General features: G+C 57.2%; 2 protein-coding genes and 1 long non-coding RNA gene across 3 annotated transcripts; all 3 read left to right on the top strand.

The window, feature by feature from the left end:
• Positions 1 to 976: 976 nt before the first annotated feature.
• Positions 977 to 2224, top strand: NPM3 (nucleophosmin/nucleoplasmin 3). Its single transcript, XM_012522447.4, is given in 6 exon segments — positions 977 to 1138; positions 1140 to 1162; positions 1269 to 1270; positions 1517 to 1600; positions 1821 to 1953; positions 2058 to 2224. Coding segments are annotated over 6 exon segments (396 nt in total). The 5' UTR covers positions 977 to 1052; the 3' UTR covers positions 2126 to 2224.
• A 381-nt stretch (positions 2225 to 2605) lies between these two features.
• LOC139439221 (uncharacterized) lies at positions 2606 to 3115 on the top strand. Its single transcript, XR_011649007.1, has 2 exons — positions 2606 to 2678; positions 2961 to 3115. It is a non-coding gene; the product is annotated as an uncharacterized lncRNA (long non-coding RNA).
• A 5281-nt stretch (positions 3116 to 8396) lies between these two features.
• Positions 8397 to 13836, top strand: FGF8 (fibroblast growth factor 8). The gene is made up of 5 exons (XM_004446924.1): positions 8397 to 8428; positions 8535 to 8571; positions 9430 to 9577; positions 12575 to 12681; positions 13546 to 13836. Exons 1-5 carry the CDS (start codon positions 8397 to 8399, stop codon positions 13834 to 13836), a joined length of 615 nt encoding a protein of 204 aa, XP_004446981.1.
• Positions 13837 to 20470: the final 6634 nt, after the last annotated feature.

Below are 20470 nucleotides of genomic sequence, written 5' to 3'. Positions count from 1 at the left end.
TTTCTGCCCCATATCTCTTCTCAGGTCCTCCATGCCTTTCCTACAAGCAGCTGTTCCTCCTTTCTGCAGCTGAACCACGTTTGGGATGGAATCTTAAAGGCAGGCTTCCCTACTCCCATCCCCAGTAAAGGGCTTTCTTCCAGATTTTCCTCAAGGCAAGGGCAAAAGCTAAGGAAAGCACACTTCGTTCCTAACCAAACCGCTCTCTGGCTAGTTACAATTTTGGTGTGAATTAGGACAGCTTAGCGTGTGTATCTGCCATCTGATAGAATAGGTAAAACAGTTTCTTTTGTCAAAAGGTGAGGGGGGGGGGTTGGTGGTGAGTAAACCCAAATGGTCTGAGGAGAATCCAAGGGTATGTGTGGGGGAGGGGGAGTTGGTTTGAAATCACAAGCATTCAGACCATGTAAGGGCAAGTCTGCCAGGAGCAGCAGTTAGCCCTACACCTGAGCTAATATACACTGCCAGCAGCTCAAGCTAATTAAGATGGCACTGCAGAGTCGTTTGTGTAGGAGGCCTGTCTCCTAGAGGTTTTGGGTGGTAATACCAGTAGTCTTCCTTCAGTCTCCTGTGCTCTTTGGGGACAAAGTCCAACTACAAATCTTTGAATTTATTTCCTTTGTTTTTATAAAGGCTGTCATGAAATCCGCCTTTACCTGGAGTGGGGGGTGGGGGAAGTAAGAAAGGTATCATTTTCATTCTATTCCTCCCTTAACAAACCTAATGCCAGTTTGGAGGAGTAGTAGGGGACACCCCAAAGGGTGCGTGGGATTGGAGAAAATGGAAGGCAGGAGCCTCCCTCAACAGTTAAATATAGAAATAAGCCAAGACATTAATATCAGATCTATGCTTCTGTGATGTTCCTCCCTCTGAGGTCTTGACACAGAAGTCTGAGCACAGCCCTTAGGTTCTTGGGCGGAGAAGCGGTGGACCAGTCTCCGAGCCTTTTCTTCCTCAGGACTGAGCGTCTCCTTTAAGGGGTGGGGCCGGGGCTAGTGAAGGGACCCTTGCTTTGTACGTGTCGGGGGCGGGGCTTAGGAACTGCTAGCAGCATGTCCGCCAGCACCGCTGCCACCTTTTTGTTCCTGGTCGAGGGGAGCCGAGTCCGGACCGGGGGTGTCGGGAGTCTGCGGGTCCCAGTCACTGGACGGCTTTTTCTTCGGTATTGGGGAAAGGAAAGAATGAGGATGGTTCTGGGTGGCCTAGGTTAAGCGTCAGCGATCAAAAACAGGACTAAAGATGGGTGCACAACGTGGGTGAGGATGGAGGGGTGTCCTGCGGTATTCCCCAGGAGGCGGGGCCCTGCACGTGGCCGCCTGGGCGAAAGTGGACAGTGGAGCCCCTGCCCTAGAAGTGCCGGGTAGGGCGGAGCCTAGGACCGAGCACCCCAGGTGCTCCTGAGGCGAAGGGACATCTGGTGGGTGTGTAAATTACCTTTCGATGACTGCACGTGATGGGGAAGGAGGGTTTGGTGAAACTCTTCTCCCCCCCTCCCCCAATACATTACAACTCCCAGACTGAGCTCTCCGGAGGTACCCGCTCCTACACCTTCGAGGTAGAGGAAGAGGATGATGGAGAGCACGTGCTGGCATTGACCATGGTGACAGGATGGCAGAGAATAGCTCGGCCAGGGCAGGCACTGGGTTCGCTTCTATATATGCCCCTTTTTTACTGGGAGTCACCTCATCTGTTAACCCCCCACATGGATGGCTCCCTTAGCCAGATACAGGGACCTCTGAGGCTGGGCAAGTTCACTGAGGTCCGTGTGTAGTGTGAACCCGTGCTTGAGGAGATCCTGAGGTCCTGTGTACCCTTCCCAGCTCTGCCTCACTGAGGGAGCCAAGGATGAGTGTAATGTGGTGGAAATTGTGGCTCAGAACAATGACCATTATGAGATGGCAGTCCCTGTGGCCAACCTCAAGTCCTGCCAACCCATGGTGAGTTCCAGCCATTCTTGGGGGAGGAGGATTGAGGGCTTCAGGACCCACCACAAGGCTGGTAGGGGAGGAGTGGACCAAACCCTTATCTTGCTTTCTCCCTAGCTCAGCCCCGATGACTTCAGCTTCATTCACCGGTAACTTTCCACCTGAAGTCAGGCTCTGGTCCTGTGTGTATCACTGGGTGACACCAGATTGGTGAGAGAAAGGAGGACCTGCTTCTTTGCCTCCTTTGCTTCCAGTCTACTCTCAGGACTCCCCAACCACACACTCCTCCATCATAGCAGCATCGCCTAATGCAGTCCCCAGTAGAGGTCCTACATGCCCACCCCACCCCTCCCCAGGCTGTATCCCCTGTATGATACTCCCTTCACTTCTCTGTCCAACTCAAGCCTTCCTCCAGGGAATCTTCTCAGCGTCTTCAGCTTCAATAATGTGGATTCCCTTGGCTCTTGGTTACTCAGTTTAGTCTTAGAAGTTCTTCCTACCTAGATCATAAGCTCTGAGAGGTCAGGGTCCCTGCAAGCATAGCACCACAGGGTATATAATGAAAAATTGCCTAATGAAAGACATGTGATGTGGAGGTGATCTGGCTTCATTCAACTCTCCCTCTCCCCTCATCCTCACTGCTTGTGTGTCCACCAGTTACTATAAGCAATGACATTTCTTCAGAGGAGGAGGTGGAGGAGACTTGAGTTGTACCCCATCCTGCCTGCCAAGAAGCAGCCCTGGCCCTCCTTGGTGAGTGGGAAAGGCGACACCAGGATGGTGCCTAGGGCTTGGGGAGGGGACAGGAGGAGCAAGTGAGGGCCTAGATATTGACCACTTATCTACTCAGGTCAGCTCCCTGCCATGTGCACTGTGCACCATGCACCATGTTCCTGGACAAGTCTCAAGAATTTTAAATGTTTCCTCTCCAGTGAAGAGGAGGGTTTGAGGCACGGGGGTGGGAGGAAATTTGGGCCGGTACTGGGAGAAAAAGGGCCCATTCTCCCTAATCCTACTTTATGCCCTTTTCTTTAGAGGTGGGAGAAACTCTGACTATCCTGATCCTCTCTCTGCCTATTCCTATGAGGGTTGGAGCTCAGTAGCTGAAGGTCAGGACTACACATTTTTAATAATTTTTACATTTTTGGATAAACGTTGAAATAAAGTGCTGTAGAACTTTTTGCAAATCACTTGTGTGGCTTTTTCTTGTGCTGGAGTGGCATTCCCCTAGGGACCACCAGGTGGCACTGTGGCAGCACCGAGGGTGGCCCTGGGTCTGGAGAGGGTGGGGAAATGGGATCCTGCTTGTCCCCAGGGCCCAGGGTCTGGCCCCAACTGCCTTGCTAGAAGGGGAGCTTCTAAAACCCAGACTGTTCCCAGCCTCTGCAGGTGGGGGAGGACCATCTCAAGAGGTTATCAGCAGCCAAACAAGGGTTCTGGGCCTCTGTCAGCACTCAAGCTGATGGGCAGGGGGGCAGATAAGGGGACTTAAGCTGCCTGAGGAATGTGCATCCCTAGCCCCATGAGGGGCCACAGGCTCAGGGTCTGTGAGGGGTCGGGTGGGGGGCCAGTCCTTGCTCCTTCAAGATGTGCATGCAGTCTCTGAGCTAGGCTGGGCCCTTAGAAACATGATTCCTAGGGCCAGATGGAGGGGCCTGACCGGATTGGGTGACAAGGAAACTAGAATCCGGGTGGCCTGGCATATGGGGCCAGAGAGGGGCCCCTGGGAATCCATCTCCTGAGCTAAAGCGTTCTTGCCCCCAGCACACTGCCTGGCCTGGGGGTCTCTGGTTCCTGGAATCGGGTAATTCTGAGGCCTAGCTGCTGCTGTGCCAAAAAGAGAGCCGGATATTTTTGGTTGTGTGTATGTGACCAGCTCTGGGGTCAGCAGTTCAGCAGCTGTGTTGAGGGGTGGGGTGGGGGAAGTGTTAATGCCCCACCAGCAAACAAACAAAGGTTACCTCCCGAGGCAGCCGGGAACCAGACAAGCTGAGGATGGACAGAGGCCAGGCCTAATGGCCAGGCAGACTCTGCACCCACTGCTGGAAGAAGTGAGTGGACAAGTGGGAGGGAGCCCAGATAATCAAGGGACTGGCATTGGGCAGATGGGGTCAGTTTTGGAGCCAGCGTCCCCACTACACAGCAGAGCACTCCCTTTGCAACATGCATCCATGGGAAAGAAGATGGTCTGCCTGGCTGTGATGAGTAAGGGAGTTGAGGAATGGGGGGGAAGAAGAAGTGATTTTCAACCTCCCTTTGAGAATAAAGGAAGTCTTTTTTCTCCTCTTTGTGTAGTGGTGATCACGGTTCTAGGCCTTTCTCCGCTCCATGAGGAGTTTCCCGAAGTGCTTCCACCGGGGATTCCAGGTGGAGTGGAAAAGAGGCGCGTTCGGAACCGTTCGCCTCCGGGCGATACCGGGTGGGGAGAGGCGGAGCTAGCGCCCTCTGGTGGGCGAGGCTGGAACTGCCGGGCGGTCGTGGGTGGTGGTGCGGCTCCCCACGCAGCCTCTCCAGGCGCTCTAAGCGTGCGCGGTGGTGCAGGAACCTACGTGGCCAGCGAGGGATCTGGGCCGCCAAGTTTTAAGCGGAAGGCGAGGAAATGAATCATTGGGGTGGTCATCCATTCATTCATTCTTGGGAAGGGCTCGTCTTAGAGTAGGGGAATCAGGCGGCGGCGGTCAGGCCATTCATTCCCTTCCTCCTCGGCTCCAGCCTCCAAACTCCTCCGCACAGTTCTAGATTGGAGGCGCGGGAAACTGGCTGAGAACAGTGAAAAGTCAAGTCTCTGTGCAAGCGGACCCATCGACCCCCTGCGCGTGGCCCCGCCCCAATATTTACCCCTCCCGCGATGCTGCTCATCGCTCATTGTATTCCTTTGCTGTTTGCATGATCTGTCTCCCCACGGGTCCCGGCCGGCGCCTAGCGTGCTCCTGCCCGCAGTGGGGGCCCAATCCACATCTGCCTCATCATTCTGGAGTCTCCCCAGCCAATGGGGCCCCCCGCGGACAGAGCTGGGAATTGTTTCTTCTCCCTCCTCACGCCCCGCCTCTCTTCTTCCCCCCTTTTCTACCCCTCCCCCTCCAAGCACACAGTAGGAGCGCTGCCAGGTCGCTTTGGCCTTAGCGCGCGCAGGGACTGAAGGCGCACGCCGGGTCATGCAGACCCATATTTGGAGGCGACAGGGGAACTCCCAGACTGGGGCCCGAAGTGCTTAACGCAGTTTGGGGGATTTGCATTTGAACGGTGGACAGAATCCTCGGCGCTTTGAACTGCGTGCGCAGGAGGCGCGCTTCGGAGCAGCCCGCGCCGGCTGGTGTGGATTTGAAGGCTGAAGGGTGGGGCGGAGTGTCGAGGGGTGCGTTAGGAAAGGGGCTAAAGGTGTGTGTTAGGTCCCCGGTGAGGGCGTGTTTGTGGAGGTGTTGGCGAGGAGCGTGTGTTTGTGTTTGGGGGGGGGGGGGGTGCGTGTGTGTGTTTGTGTTTGCGGAGTGTGGGGGCGGCCTCAGGGAAGGTGGCCAGGCTGTCACTCAGCGATCAGGTTGACAGGCGCTCCCTCATCAGGGCCCGGGAGCTCTGATTGCAGATTCGAGGAAACAAAATAGCAATTGTAATTACGGGGCTTTGATAAGATAAAGGAAGGCGCGAGCTGGCCGGGAGGCGAGCGAGAGAGAGCGAGCGAGGGAGGGAGGGAGCGGCCTGCGGGCCCGCGAAGCATTTGCATCTGTCAGTCACCCGGCCGTGCCCGGGCAGAAACCGGGCGCCTGCTGAGGGGGTATCCCCATCTGCCTCTATAGATCCGGGCTTTTGGCGAGAGAAGAAGCCCCCCAAATTGACGATTATTGGGAATGAGGGTCCAGTTTGTGGGAGTCTCCAGATGTAAAGGAATTCTGGTCCCGCAGAGGCCGCTTGCCAGGCGTTAAGGTGTAAGACTGAAACTCCAGGGACGCCCATCTCCCCCGGGGAGGGGGGAGCGAAGATCATTAAGGTTCAGTCCAGGTCCCTCAGAGTCTACTGGAGGCTGGAAAACCAGGGCTGAAGGATGATCTGTGCCAGGTGCTCTGCCTCACCCTCACCCCCACTCCCGGGGAAGGGCAGGTACCCTGAGTGGCCCTGGCTGGGACCCCAAGAGCATATACACTGAGGATCGGCTGACCTCCCTGACCCCTGCCCTGGGCCTGTTCCCTGCTGTTCCCATCAGATTATTTTCAGAAAGCTGGGTCCACAGTGAGGAGAAGACCCTTTCAGGAAGTGCCACTCTGCTCTCCATCTAGTCACTCCACTTGATTCATTGATTTATGGATTCATTCATTCATTCATGTATACAAATAAACATTTCTGAAGACCTACTGTGTGCAGAAAAGGACGTTAAGATGGTGAGCAAACAGATGTCATCCCTGCCCTCTTGGATCTTACATTACAGTGCAGAGGGAGAGACAAACACCTCTAAGTCACCACACAGGCCTCTATGACAGTGAAGACACACGGTGGAGCAGACACAATAAGGGAATTTTTTAGGGCTGCCTGGGGCTGTGAGTGCCTGGACCCTGCCTAACCTATCTCCTCCCTGATGGGCCCACTTCCCCAGGGCTTGAGAGGATGAGAGGAATCAGCACATGCCAGGCCTTTAGCAGATACTCAAAAAATGGTGGCACTTAAACTTATTAGGTGTCGGGGTCAGTGGTGAAGTCAGGTCTCCCCGGGGAAGTTGCACAGGGGCCGAGGTCTAACTGTGCAGCCAGTTTCCCCGTTATTCATTCATTCAGCAAACACTGCAGAACAACTCTGCCCAGCTCTTTGCCAAGAACGTAAGTTCTAAGCTAGTTAGACCTGGGCCCCGCGTCAAGGTGTGTGTGGACAAGACCCAGCTGAGTGAACAGACTCCTGGACAGGGGTAACAGGTGGGCTCAGGGAGTCTGCTCTGAAGAGGAATGAGAGCTTGAGACAAGCCCTCTGTTTCCCCTTCTCAATATTATTCAGCGTTTGCATTTATGGCTGGGAGAGGGGAAAGACGGGGGTACAGGAAAAGGGGTGGTCGGCAGAACCTGGCTGAGCTGCTGGACAAGAGCCTTCTGCCACCTCTATGGGTTAATGGCTTCCTGGGACCAATGCACCCTCTCCAGCCCTGCCTCCAAGGGCATAGGGGGCAGTGGGGAGGCTGAAGTCATGGGTGAAGGCCACAGCTGGGCAGGGTAGCTGTGGCTTCACCTGCTACTCAGAAGTACCTATCCCAGGGCACCTGTGCCCACCGTGGCTGCTCCCATAGAAGCAGCATGTCTCAGGGTGTCCACAAGGCCCAGCGGGGGAAGCAATGAGATGCAGGGAAAAAGCTTAGAGTCCCTTAGCCTCCTTTAGTGCCAGCCCTTCTTCCTAGTTTACACAAAGCACCAGCCTGTGCCCAGCCCAGGAAAAAACCCTGAAAGAAGTTCTTTTTGCCCCTCTGCCTGCTGGTATGGGGGTCCAGTGGCTGTGCGGCCCTGCCAGGGACTTCTGGGCTTTTCCCTCTACTTAGGTGGTTCATGATTCCCCCCAGCTCGGCCCTGGGGTAGGGGAGGAGGGGGAGAACGAGAGCAGGGTGAGAATAGGGGAGGCAGTTCTGCTCCCAGCGCCTGATTAGAGAAAGAGCGGGCCAGGCGCGACCCACGAGGTCTCAGCAGAAAGATGCGGGGAGCCGCTTCGCCCATCGCACACACCCGCACTGCCCGAGAGACCGGCGCCCAGCACTAGCTCCCAGCGGGCCGGCCCTGCCGGAGCACACAGTAGGTGGTTCAGAGGCATCAGCCAGAGGCATCCGTGGACCGGACCTCACCGCCGAGACCCAGCGGCGTCCGACTCCGGCGCACCGGGCGGTCTAGGAAGCCCTGTGGCCGAGGGTCTCCTCGCTCCAGGGAGGGGGCGACTTGGGGCATCCCCCACCCAGCGTGTCCAGACCCCAAGAGCGCGCGAAGGGACAAACCAGGGGTGGGGGGAGGCGTCCACACGGGCCGCCCCTGCCCCTCCCGCGGGCCCCCAGACCCCTCCCCTAGCCCAGACCCCCAATCCCAGACCCCTCGGCCGCCCCGCCCCGGCCCGCCCCGCCCCCGCCCGGGGCTGTGTCCCGGCCCCAGCTCCCAGCCGGGGGCTGCGGGCTCCGGCCGCCCGCCCCGCGCTCCCCCCTCGCCCCCGGTGCGGCGCCCCCCGCCCCCACCCCTCCCCCTCCTTTCCCACCTACCCACCCACCCCGCCGGCCCGTTACCTCCCGCCTGCTCCGGCTCCTGAGCAGCCTGCGGCCACCGGCTCCGGCAGCGGCGCAGAGCGTCTCCGCGCGGCGCGGCGATCACGACATTCCACGGGACCCGCCGAGCCGCGTCGGGATCGCCGCTGGGCTCCCGCTCCCGCACCGCCCTCGGCCGCCGCCGCCCGCCTGCGGCCCTCTGCCCCCGCCCGCGGGACGGCGTGATCCCGCCCGGGCTCTCCGTGCTCCCCGGGCCGCGCGCCATGGGCAGCCCCCGCTCCGCGCTGAGCTGCCTGTGAGTACCGCCGCCGCCCCCGCCGCCCGCCGGGCCCGCGCCCTCGCCGCTCGCCGCGCTCACCCCGCTTCGCTCTGTCTCTCCCGCCCGCTTTTGTCTCCCACAGGCTGTTGCACTTGCTGGTTCTCTGCCTCCAAGCCCAGGTGAGGAGCACTGCGCGGAGGCGGGGGACACCGGCTGGCAGTGTCGGGCAGGGGCACGAGGACCGACCGGGCGGCCGGGGCGGCGGGGCTAGAAGAAGCCTTAGGAACCCAACCTGGAGCTAGCCGGAGGAGGGAGCTAAGGAACAGAGAGGTAGCGCCCCGCCTAAGGCCACACAGCGAGCGAGAGGCGAGGCTCGAACCCAGGGTTTCCGAGTCCAGCGCTGTCTCCCACGCATCCTAGCCAGGTGGGAGTGCCTGGGGCACTCTGCGGGCAGCCACACCTGGCCGCTAAGGAAGGGGGCCGCTGGGGCCGGGGAGGCGCTCAGGTGTCAGGAGAAGTCTGGGCGACTGCAGCAGGAACCCTCTCCGCGGCCCCGGGGGGAGCCTTGGCCGGTCAGGCCGAGCGATCGTGTGCTCGGGCCCTCTGCACTCTCAGCGTTTGCTCCGTAAATGTGTCTTTATAAATGGCCGGGGCTAGTCGCGCCGCCTGCCTACCTGGGAGTCCCCTGCAGCCCTAGAAGGCGCCCCCCTTCCCTCCGGCTTTCTTCCCTGTTGGGAGCTGGCCGGGAGCCCCAGGGTGTTTCCAACAGGTGGGTCCAGATCCTCCCCGGCCCGGGCTCATCCATGCTGTCTGGGTCGGCCCGGAATCTCCTGGGTAGGGGGCGGTGGCCCGAGCCCAGATGTTGGGGGGGGGGGGGTCCCAGCCCTTGCCGGCCCGCCTGGGGCCGTGGAGGGGGCTGCGCAGGGGTGGGGGACAGAGCAACTCGGGCCCCTGGGCGGAGTAGCATTATAATGGCGTGTTGTGTATTTTTCAATTTCCTAAAGGTAACTGTTCAGTCCTCACCTAATTTTACACAGCATGTGAGGGAGCAGAGCCTGGTGACGGATCAGCTCAGCCGCCGCCTCATCCGGACCTACCAGCTCTACAGCCGCACCAGCGGGAAGCACGTGCAAGTCCTGGCCAACAAGCGCATCAACGCCATGGCGGAAGACGGCGACCCCTTCGGTAAGGAGCGGGCGGCCCGGCCTGCGCCGGCGGGAGCGCTAACCAGCTAGCCGGCGCCACAGGCCCCCCTGCGGGTCTGCAGGCTCCCCTCTGCAGGAGGCAAGGAGCTAGGGCAAAAAGGTGTCTCAAGGAGGGTCTGCTTGGGAAGGGGCCTAGGGGAGTACTTGGCCCACAGGTGCCCCTTTCCCTGCCCCGCAGATGAACGAATCCAGGAATCTCCCTTTACACCTCCCCCTTCACACACCCCTCCCCAGCTGCAGGTGGAGGCAGGGGGTGCAGGGAGAGGGGGCCCAGACTTAAGGGAAGCTCTTGAAAGAGGATATGTCGCCAGGGCCCACAAAAGGAGAGTGGGAAAGAGAAGGGAGAGAAATCCTCCGAATTCTCCCAGGCTGAAAAAGGGGGTGCTGTGAATCTTTCACTAACTACTCGGCACCGGAGGGTCAAGCACGCCGAGGGGCTCGGCTCGGAAAGGGGCTCTCCCCGTTCCAGTCGCCCAGGGTCCCAGACTGCCGGGGCAGGGCTCTGGGCTCCCTGTGGGGTGCTGAGTGCAGGGAGCTACTGCCGGGGACGAGGCTGAGGACTGATTGATTTCTAAAACATTCAATATTCCTGACTTGAAACAGGGCCAATTTCCAGAACCCTGGATGTACCAAGAGAAAAGCAAGCCCTCTGGGCGACTGGTGTTGTTTTTAGAGAGCGATTATTGTGAGTTTAAAAACCTTTAAATAATGACTAAGTTAAACAAGCATGAAAGGAGAGGGGAAGACTCTATTAAAATGTAATAAAAAGGTGAGGCATTTTAAGAGCTAAGAAGAAAAATGAAGAATGATATAAAACAGAAAAAGAACGAGTCTTTTTTCAGATGTGGAGTTTGAAAGGAGTTGCAAGTCTGTAAATGTTAAAAAAGAGGTTCAAGATTGTTCTCTATGAATCTCTGGAGAGACCCCCGCGTCTGGCAGAGCGATTAAAACTCTTCTTACTTTCACCTTTTTTAACATTTCCTGAATACTTTCTCCTCTTCTCCAGCCAGTTTGGGGGATCGAGTATGTCTCGCTGCATTTTTTCTGCATCGACGTAGCTGACTTCCCTTCAAAGCTGGAGAAGGAGACATAATTTTCCTGGGATAAATCTGTCACTGGGGTGGAAGAATAGGTTTGAAAATGTTAAGCTTTCCAAAAGCCCAGTCGGGAAAGCCGCTGTAAACTGCGGCCCCAGCTCCCCAGATCCATCCGGGAAGGAGAGTGGGGGCTCTCTGGGGTGGGGGTGGTGGCGGCCTGTCCGGTGGCCGAGCTCCCCCGCTGGGCTGGCAGGGCTGGCCTACAGTCCCTTTGTCCTTCCACACGGGTTACCTTGCTGCTCTTCTCAGCTTCCAGGGAAAGCCAACGAATGCCTTGCTCCTCCCTGGTTTGCTCCATCCGAGCAAATGGCCCAGCATCCTTGGGCTCCCGGGACAGAAGGGGAGGCTAAGCTGGCGACAGCAGACTTAGTCTGTGGAAGTCTGATGCCCAGTTCTCTCCTTAGAGGAAGAGGGGCTTTCCCAGGGCAGGAGTAGGAGCTGGAGGCCCCAGAGTCAGAGCAGAGGCTTGGGATGTGGAGCCAGCACCGCGGGAACTGGGGGAGGACAGCAGAGGCCCCAGGTGGCTACTGGCAGGTCCCCGGAAGAAGCAGAGGGGGCTTACAGCCATCCCTGTCTGTCCTGCTGGGGCAGAATCCGGGGTGGGATCCTCTCACCCATTCTCTAGTCTATCCTTTCCTGGCCCTTAAAAGAAGCGGCTCCTTGCTCTAGAAGGCTGTCTAGAAGGTCCGAGAGGAGGTGGGTGGGAGGGGAGGGGACAGCTGCATTTCCCAGCTGACTTGGGGCCAAACTGGGGATGTGGCCACGGGGTCCCAGCTCTGGGCCTGTGTGAATGGGGAGGGGACAGTTCCCGTCCGGGCAGTAAGGACTGCCTTGCTGACTTTGGTGCCCCCCCCCCACTAGGGTCAGGAAAGGAGAAGGGGCCACCGTGTCAGTGCAGGTTGGGAAGCAGCTCTGGTCACTCTCGATTTTGTGGTAGAGAGGGCAGGAGATCTAGCCCCTTCCACGCCATGCCAGACAGCTAACGCAGCCCCCACTCCCTCCGTGGGGACAGCCTCGGGGGAGGAGTCGGGTGGGGACCGGGGCTTCTGTGGCAACTTGACTGTGTGGGAAGGGGGGTTAGTCTCCTGGCCATCCAGACTGAGAGCAAGGACACCTGATTCTCTCCCCTCCTCACTCAGAAAGTGTTTGGCCACTGGGCTGAGAGGCCCGGCTGTGATGGGAGTTGCAAGAGAAAAGACGATTGAGTTGTTGATTTCTAGGTGCTGGAGCTGGGGCTGTGGTGACTGGGAAGCAGGGGCTGAGGCCTCCCAGCTGGCATCTGAGGCTTGTGAAAGCAGTAGGTTTTGGGAGAACTGTCCCACCCCTACTACCTTTTCAGCAGCGCACCGACTGCCCCTGGGATGGGATGGCCAAGGTGGGGAGTTAGAAATGAGAGAGAGTGGTTTTTCCATTTGGCCTCAGGACTGGAGGCCACCGCTCAACTCAGAATGTCTGTAACAATCTATGGATGTGTACATGTAATATTTTGAGTTGAAAGGAACCTCAGAGATCTTTTGATTAGCAGTGGAACTATGGTCAGATTAAATTTTATTTGGAGCCCCGACATCAAAACCAGCAATCTGATTTACAAAGAGGGTGGGAAGAACAGAACTTCTGCAGCCTTGAAGTTCTTAGAGGAAACCAGGTTTAAACTACAATCTTGTCTGATGGTGAGGAGCCGGAGGCCCAGAGAACTGACTTCATTTTCTCGGGGTTGCCCAGCTGGGCTGCGGCAGGAGCCCAGAGCTTGTGTGCCTGGCCTTTGGCACCGTAGCTGCTGGGATATGACACGTCTGCGGGTGAGGCTGGGGTGAGGGCCTGGAACAGTGGGGGAGGGGGCCAGGCCCTTTTCAATAACCTGCCCCCACCTTCCCCGACAGCAAAGCTCATTGTGGAGACAGATACCTTTGGGAGCCGAGTTCGAGTTCGAGGAGCTGAGACCGGCCTCTACATCTGTATGAACAAGAAGGGGAAACTGATCGCCAAGGTGAGGCACAGAAGGCAAGTGGGGCCCTGAGGCCTGGGGAGCGCGCTGGGTTGGCTGAGCTCTTCCAGGACCATCGTTTGCCTGTCATCTCAACGAAGTGGGCAGAGAGACCCAGAGCCACCTTGGGGTTACCTCATGGTTGGGTGGGGGCGTGGGGGAGGTGAAGGAGAAGACTACTTGAGAGATGAAAAGCTATAAAGGCTAAGGAGGAAGGAGGAAGGCGAGGGAAGGGGCGGGGGGGTGGTGGTGGTGGTGGTGGTAAATTCCATATATCTTTTTAACAAATCGCCAAATTGCTTTGCTATTATGTCCAATTACATGGTACCAGCATTTGGAATGTTCAGTAAGCCGCAGGCCCAGCCCCTCAGCCGAGCTCTGAAATGGCCCCATTAGTCACGGCTCCTCTCCAGCCTTGAGCTCCCCTCTTCCTGGGCTGCTGGGGCTGGGGGCTCAGGGCCCTTCCACAGGCCTCCCCTCCCCCATAGGGTGGCTGCCCTGGGGCCAGGGAACCGAGCTCCTGTGGGGGAGGCGGGGGTGCAGGTGGGCACACGGGGGGCCGAGCAGCTCTGGCCAGGCTGGCGGGCAGGGGGCCAGGGCAGGCAGGGCCTGGGCCCCCCGGCCCTGCCTCTCTGTGTAGACAGCCATGTGTCACTGCCGCCCGGGGGACGACAGGAAGTTGCCGGGTGGGCTGCGGGTGGTGAGGGATTAGAGAGCGGGTGCCCGGGCAGGGGGTGGGGCCGCGGCTCCTGCCCACCTCGCCATCTGCTGGGGCGCCCACCTGCTGTCCGCGGCCGCCTGCCCTCTGCCTGCGAGGCGGGGCCGTCCGGAGCCCAGTAACGCCGAGTCTGGCCCCCCTACCTGCAGAGCAACGGCAAGGGCAAGGACTGCGTCTTCACGGAGATCGTGCTGGAGAACAACTACACGGCCCTGCAGAACGCCAAGTACGAGGGCTGGTACATGGCCTTCACCCGCAAGGGCCGGCCCCGCAAGGGCTCCAAGACGCGGCAGCACCAGCGCGAGGTGCACTTCATGAAGCGCCTGCCGCGCGGCCACCACACCACCGAGCAGAGCCTGCGCTTCGAGTTCCTCAACTACCCGCCCTTCACGCGCAGCCTGCGCGGCAGCCAGAGGACTTGGGCCCCCGAGCCCCGATAGGCGCCCGCCCCGCCCTCCCCGCCGCTGCAAGCCGCAGAGACTTTCCTCTTGATCAGAGAGAAGAAGGAAAAGAAGGAAAAGAAACTCAAGCAGGAGGAGATCTGCTGCCGAAAGCTGGGGAGGAGCTGGGGGGCCCCGGGTTCTAGTTGTTGATAATTGTTTGCTGTTGGGTTTTTTTTGTTTTGTTTTGTTTTTAAACAAAAGAGAGCCTCTATTTTTGTACTCCACTTGCCTGACTTGTCTGTCTTCTTAATGCCCGCGAGGCCTGTTCGTGGCCCACACTGGGCCTCTGGACCCGGGGGGAGGGGGTTCTGGGAGGTGGGGCCAATCGGGAAGCTTCTTCCTAGTCCCCCAGTGGGGCTCCTGAGACCCCAGCGCCTGCAGGGCAAGCTAGCCGGGCAGCCAGGGACTCACTGCACCCCCGGGTGGGGGCAGGGAGGAAAGGGTTGGGATGTGGGACAGTTCGTTTAGGGGTGGGTGTCAGTGGAAGGAGGTTGTGTCACTGGTTGCTATTAAGTGCCTGGAATATTAATTTAACTTGTGCATTAAACATTTGTGTTGGGGAGTGAGTCCTGCTGGGGTCAGCCCCCCTCCCTCCCCCCTGCTCCTTGCCCTGCCCCAGCTGGTGGACGGCGCATGCAAGAAATTGGGCATCAGCTCTGACCATAGTCTCCCTTCAGCCTGACTGAAGGACCCTTACCTGTCAGCTGTCCCCAAGTCCCCCGCCTCATCACTGGAGGGGTTTTCTTGGGAGCATGGAAGCAGGGGAAGGGGCTTGGGGTCCTGTATTTGGATTTAATAGCTCAGCAGGAACCACTGCAACAGCCCCAGGCCACCTCAAGGGCAGAGATAAACCTGTTAGAACCCAAGTGGCAAGCATTGGGACCTTTTAAAGGAGTCCTTTTAAAGTGCCTCCCTCTGTGCCCCTAGGTCTGTGTGTGAGACAGGTTGGAGAGTCCAGGGCTGCTGCTTTCTGATATCAGTCTCCAGACAATGAAAGAAAAGAGCAGCTGCCAGGGTCTAAGGTGGGGTACTTGGGAAGGGAGACCGCCCAGGCTGGTGCTGACAATTGTGAGGCAGAACAAGTGTTAACTTGGGGAGATCTGGTTAGATAGCTGTGAGCCAAGGTGCTGCAGAGGAGCCCACGGGAGCGTGGTCCGGAAGGAGGACGGCTGCCCTGGAACAATGCAGGCCTCTTGGGGGAAGAGCCGAGGCACTGGACAGGAAGGGAAGTCCAGCTGGGTGGAGAGCAGAACTCCAGCCAGTCATGGCCTGGAGGAGAAGCAGCAGGTCACAGGGCAGAAGGACACATGAGGGAGGACTGCTACGGAGTAGAGAAGACCAGGCCATACTATGGCGGGGGTGGGCTAAGCGACCGGCCCATGGTGGCCGAGAGGGTGTGCTTGGATGTGGGTCGGTGGGAAGGCAGCCTCGCCTTACCGAGAGTGCGAGTGCAGTCAACACAGAGACCTCTTCGCTCTGGGGCCTCTGTTCTTTGGCAGCTCCTTTGGGCGAGGGGCAGCCCAGGGCTTGCTAACCACGTAGGCCTTCCAGGGTTGCAGTCCCAACTCCCAGGCTCAGCCCATCCAGGCGGGTCCGGAGTTCCAGGGCTCAGTGGGAAGCCTTGGCGTAGAGAGGTGGGTGATACCGCTGGACCGGTCCACCCCACCTTTCCTGGCCCTCTGCGGCAGGCGAGGGGCTCTGGAAGAGTGGGTTTCTCTTGGTGCATGGACTCTGGGGACGTGGGGAGGGGGCTCTAGGCTGCCCTCTTCCAGCGCCCCCAATTCTTAGTGCCTCGGCTTCTGCTCCCTCCCCTCCCCTCCCCCTTTAATTAATTCTGGGTGAGCAGCCTGGTTTTATTGTGCAAGAAGCTGGGGTCTCACTGTGGGAAAAGTCACACCTTCTGAGCAGCTTCTGATGCCATGCAAATGAAGAGACCGTCCAGGAAACGCTTTCATCTGCACGGCCGCCTGTCCAGCCCCCAGCCCAGTAATTACCCACATTTCATTTGTTTGAGAGCAATTCCTGGGGGAAGCCACAGGGTAGGAGGGTGACTGGGGGTGGGTGGTGGTGGTGGTGGTGGAATGTCAGGCTCTCGGCCTGTGATCCCAGCCACCGGGCCAAGGCTGGCCACGGGCTGGGCCAAAGCTATCCTCAAGCCCCCAGGCTGAAGATGCCCAAGTGTCCCTGGTGGCAGTGGTGGCGGTGGACTCATGCCATGCTTGCCACTAGGGAGACGAGGTGGGCTGTCCAGAGAGCCTTCCAGACAGAAGAGAGAGGCCCGGGGAAGTGGAGGTGGACAGGAGGGAAGGGATCTGGTCCTTCGGGCTGGGTTGCCTCCCAGCAGAACCCTAGGCCAGGCACCCATGGGAGCCGAGTGCTGAAGCGGTAGGGCAAGGCTCGGCTTATGGCACCCACCAACTTGTTTATCTTTGAATTGCTGCCTCCACAGAACCCTGGCTAATGGGGTTTTACAGCCCACTCAAGCTGCAACTGGCCAAGAATCAATCATTACCGGCACTTAGTGGTTTGATAGTTAACAGCCTAAACTGAAGCCAAACTGGTTGTTAACTGTGATAACAACTGATTTCAAGGGGTTATTGCCGGCCCAATATGCTCAGCCCATTTATTTCAGGGGAAACAAGCAGGGAGCGGTTGTAAGGCCAAGAAAAGGGAGGAGGACTGGGTTTCTCTCGGCCCAAAGACCTGCCCCTCTGTCTTGGAGTCAGAGCTGCCTGGCAGGGCCCTGGGGGCCAGCTGAGGTCTGCTTGGAGGGTGGACCACCCAGCCCCGACTGAGGCCCTGAGCGCAGGCCCAGGCGATCCACGCAGAAGGCCCTTTGTCCTTCTCCCCTGCTTGCCTCTTCCTGATTCCCAGGCCCCCTCCCCTGAGGCGGCACTCCCCACAAAGCCCTCACAGGGACTGCTCCCAGCAGGGGGGTCCCAGGCCTCTACTTGTCCCCACTCAGCAGGTAGGCCTGGACCCCTTGCCCATTCCTAGGATTGGCTCCCAAAGCCCTGCCAGCTCCAAGCCAAAACCTCGCCTTTCATTTCAAAGTCAGAGACAGCCTCTGCCCAAGTCATTCCACAGGCCCTCCCCATCCCACCTTCTAGCCTCAGCCAAATGGGCGCCGGTGAGACTATGGCCAAGCGTCATTCCAGAATGATGCTCCAGCCAAGGGCCTCAGGATTCTCCACCCTTTACAGACTGACAACCTGAGGCTCAGAGGCCACATTGCTGCTGTCGGAGCAAGGACCAGATGTCAGCTCTTAACTGCCAGATACAGGCTGCCCCTGGGGGACTGTAGGCCTCCCCCGAGCGCTGCTCAGTCCTTTTATCAATATTTTTTTGTTGTATCTATTATGTACTAGGCTCTGTTCTGGGTACAGGGGAAGGGGAGGACACAAGAAACACAAATCCCTGTATCGTGGAGCTCATATTCCCGTCAAGGGAAGGGTGCAAAACAAACACTATAGAGTAGATCCGACCCTGATAACCACTCTGGAGAAAAATGCAGAGAAGGAGAGGAACATGAAGAGAAGGGCAGGGTGGTAGCTATTTTATATAGGATGATCAAAGAAGGCCTCAACTGAAATTTAACTTTTGAACAGACACCTGAAGGAGGTGAGCTAGTGAGGCATTCAGATATGTGGGAAACGAAATCCAGGTAAAGAGAAAACAGGCCCCAAGGCGGGCTCCTGCTTATTTCGTGAGAGGACTAGGAAGGAGGCGAGTATGACGAGCACAGTGAAGGGACGGTTTGGGTGTGTGTACGTAAGGGGGCGGGGCAGCGCAGGCAGCGTGATAGAAGCTGAGGTGTGGCCAGAGAGCTAAAAGGGATAGTAGTGAAGGGTGGATCACATAGGGCCGTGGAAAAAACGTTTCAAGTTTTGACCCTGAATGAGACAGAAAACCATGGGAGAGTTTTGAGCTGTAGAACGACATGATCTGACTTAAGTTTTAACAAGATTGCTCTGGCTGCTGCTGTGCTGAGACGAGACAGTAGAGAGGCAAGGGAGACCAGTTAGGATGTTATTGCGATAATCTAGGTGATGGATAATGGTAGCTTGGGGGTGGTGAGGAGAGATTGGAATTTGGGACTTTTTTTAACAAGTGGAAATGAGGGACCGTAGGCTCTGGGGATGGGTTCGGATGTGGATTGTGAGGTTGTGAGGAATCAAGGGGCTTCTGGTTTCCCTGGGAAGTGATCTTGGATAGAGAAGACCTCCAAGACAGCCTGCAGACATGACCATGTCGAGATCAGGGGGAAGCAGCAAAGCAGACTGAGAAAGTGGCCCATGGATAGGTGGGAGGAAAACCAGGAGGGTTTGGGGGCCAAAGGTGTAAGAGAAAGACAGGACAGTGCCTGAGCCTGAAACAATACGTGGCATTGGGAAAAAGTTTTCCTGTCATCATCTATCTACTCACTCCCCCTCACTGCCCCCAACCATCCCATGGCCAACAAACAGGGTTTAATTTTATTTATTATTATTATTTTTTAAGATTTATTTTATTTATTTAACTATCCCCCTCTCCCCCCATTGTTTGTGCTTGCTGTCTGCTTGTTGTGTGCTCTCTGTGTCTGCTCCGTCTTCTCTTTAGGAGGTACCAGGAACCGAACCTGGGACGTTCCATGTGGGAGAGAGGCATTTAATTGCTCAAACCACCTCAGCTCCCTGCTTTGTTGGGTCTCTCATTGTCTTTCCTCTTTGTGTCTCCTTGTTGCATCACCTTGTTGTCATCAGCTCGCTGTCTTGCTTGTTTTCTCCAGGAGGCACCAGGAACTGAACCAGGGACCTCCCTTGTGATAGGCAGGAGCACAATTGCTTGAGCCACATCTGCTTCCCTATTTTATTTTATTTTATTTTTTTGAGGTATCAGGGCTAGGGATTGAACCCAGGGCTTTTAAGTAGGAAGCTAGTGCTCAACCACTGAGCAACCTTGGCTCTGCTGTGTTGTTTTTTCCATTTGTTTGTTTGCTTGTTTTTAGGCGGCACTTGGAACTGAACCTAGGACCTCACATGTGGGAAGCAGGTGCTCAACTGCTTGAACCTAATCTGTTCCCCAAACAAGGTTTATTTAACCTGGAAGTGCCCTTGACTCCTCTCTGCCTTCCCACTGCCTTCCCCCAGCAGGTCCTGCTGGCCTCACTTTCAGAACAGCCCTCAGTTCCAATCCATCTACTGTCTCCCTATCCTACTGCTACCACCCTGGTCCAAGTCATTGCCAGCTCTTGTCTGGTTTATGAAAACAGTCCCGTAACTGCTCTACCTGGTTCTCTTATTCCCCCTACAATCCATTCTGTACTCAGTAGCTGGAATCTTCAAAACACAAACCTGGTCATGGTAGTCCCACTGCACAAAGAATCCAATCTCTGAACTCCTTGCCATGGCCTGCCTGGTCCCGCTACATGCTCTGGCCCTGTCTGCCTCTCTAACCTCAACACTTACCCACTCTACCTCTCACCTGTTGTACTCTGGCCAAAAACCTCCTTCCAGTTCCTCAAACAAGCCTTTTACACATGTGCCCACATCTGCCTCAGGACCTTTGCATTTGCTGCTTTCTCCTCTTGGAGTGCTTTCCCTCTAGATCGTTGGATGACTGACTCCTCATTATGAGAATCTCTGCTGTCACCCTCTGCTTTGTCTTCTTTATTACACTCATCACTATTTTTTTTTCCCATTTATTTATTTGGTTTTGGTCTGTCTTACCCCTATCTCCCGAAAGAGCAGGACCTTTGTCTGATGTGCTCATTGATGAATACCCAGTGCCTAGAACAGGACCTGGCACGTAGTACATAATATGTATTTGTAAACATTTGTTGAAGCAATCACTAATAAAATAAGAGTAGACTCTGAGGCTGTTGAGTGGGGGGTGGCCTGGGAGCTCTCTGAATCCAGGACTTGGGCCAAGCACTAGGAAAGGCCTGAAGGACAGGGAGGCATGAGGATGGTCCAGGGTTGGGTGAGCCCTCTCAGCCGACCCAGAAACACACAATCTCTCCAAAAGCAGGGCCAAGGCTGTTGGACACAGGCTCACTCCCATCATCTCAAACTAGAAGAAATGTCTCCAGTATCTGGACAAATGAACATCTAAGCAAGGACTGTTAGGGTGGACATCCAAAAACCTCCCCAAATTCTGCTTCCTTCCTGCCACTGGGTTTCCATGGCTACCGAGGGACTTCAAAGGAGAGGGTGAAGGGGAATTAAGAGCCAGGGAGAGCAGAGGACAGAGGAGGAGTAAGTGGTAGTAAGACAGATGGGGAGCTGGCAGGCACTCCAGGGGGATCCCCAAGTCCCGTGTTACTGTGCGAGGTTGTGCCAATAAGGTCCCTTTGGCTGCCCCCTTCCCCATCTGGATCTCTTGCTGACCCTCAAGAACTAACTGTCCATCTGGGCAGGCCCCAAAACTGACCCCTCATGCATACCCCCCAGCCCCACCCCCCTACCCCCCCACCACCCCCGCACACCGGCTGGCAGCTGCTGAGAAAGGCGCTGGCTCGGTCCTGGAGTCTTTCTCCCTCCCTCAGCCCCTCTCGGCCGGAGAGAAGCAAGCTGGAGCCACCCGGTCTCTTTGGGGAGCTTCAGTTCTTTCCCCGTCCTTCCTCAGCTGGGTATGGGGACAGTGGAGAGAG

The sequence above is a fragment of the Dasypus novemcinctus genome, chromosome 6 (assembly GCF_030445035.2).
Source record: "Dasypus novemcinctus isolate mDasNov1 chromosome 6, mDasNov1.1.hap2, whole genome shotgun sequence".
Classification (NCBI taxonomy): Eukaryota; Metazoa; Chordata; class Mammalia; order Cingulata; family Dasypodidae; genus Dasypus; species Dasypus novemcinctus.
Note: the sequence above shows the minus strand (reverse complement) of the source record. Positions and strands in the feature narration are given on the sequence as shown.

Coding starts and splice junctions, on each gene's coding strand:
- FGF8 (XM_004446924.1), top strand. CDS start 8,397: ATGGGCAGCCCCCGCTCCGCGCTGAGCTGCCT. Junction 8,572..9,429: donor TTCTCTGCCTCCAAGCCCAG/GTGAGGAGCACT, acceptor AATTTTACACAG/CATGTGAGGGAGCAGAGCCT. Junction 12,682..13,545: donor AGGGGAAACTGATCGCCAAG/GTGAGGCACAGA, acceptor CCCTACCTGCAG/AGCAACGGCAAGGGCAAGGA.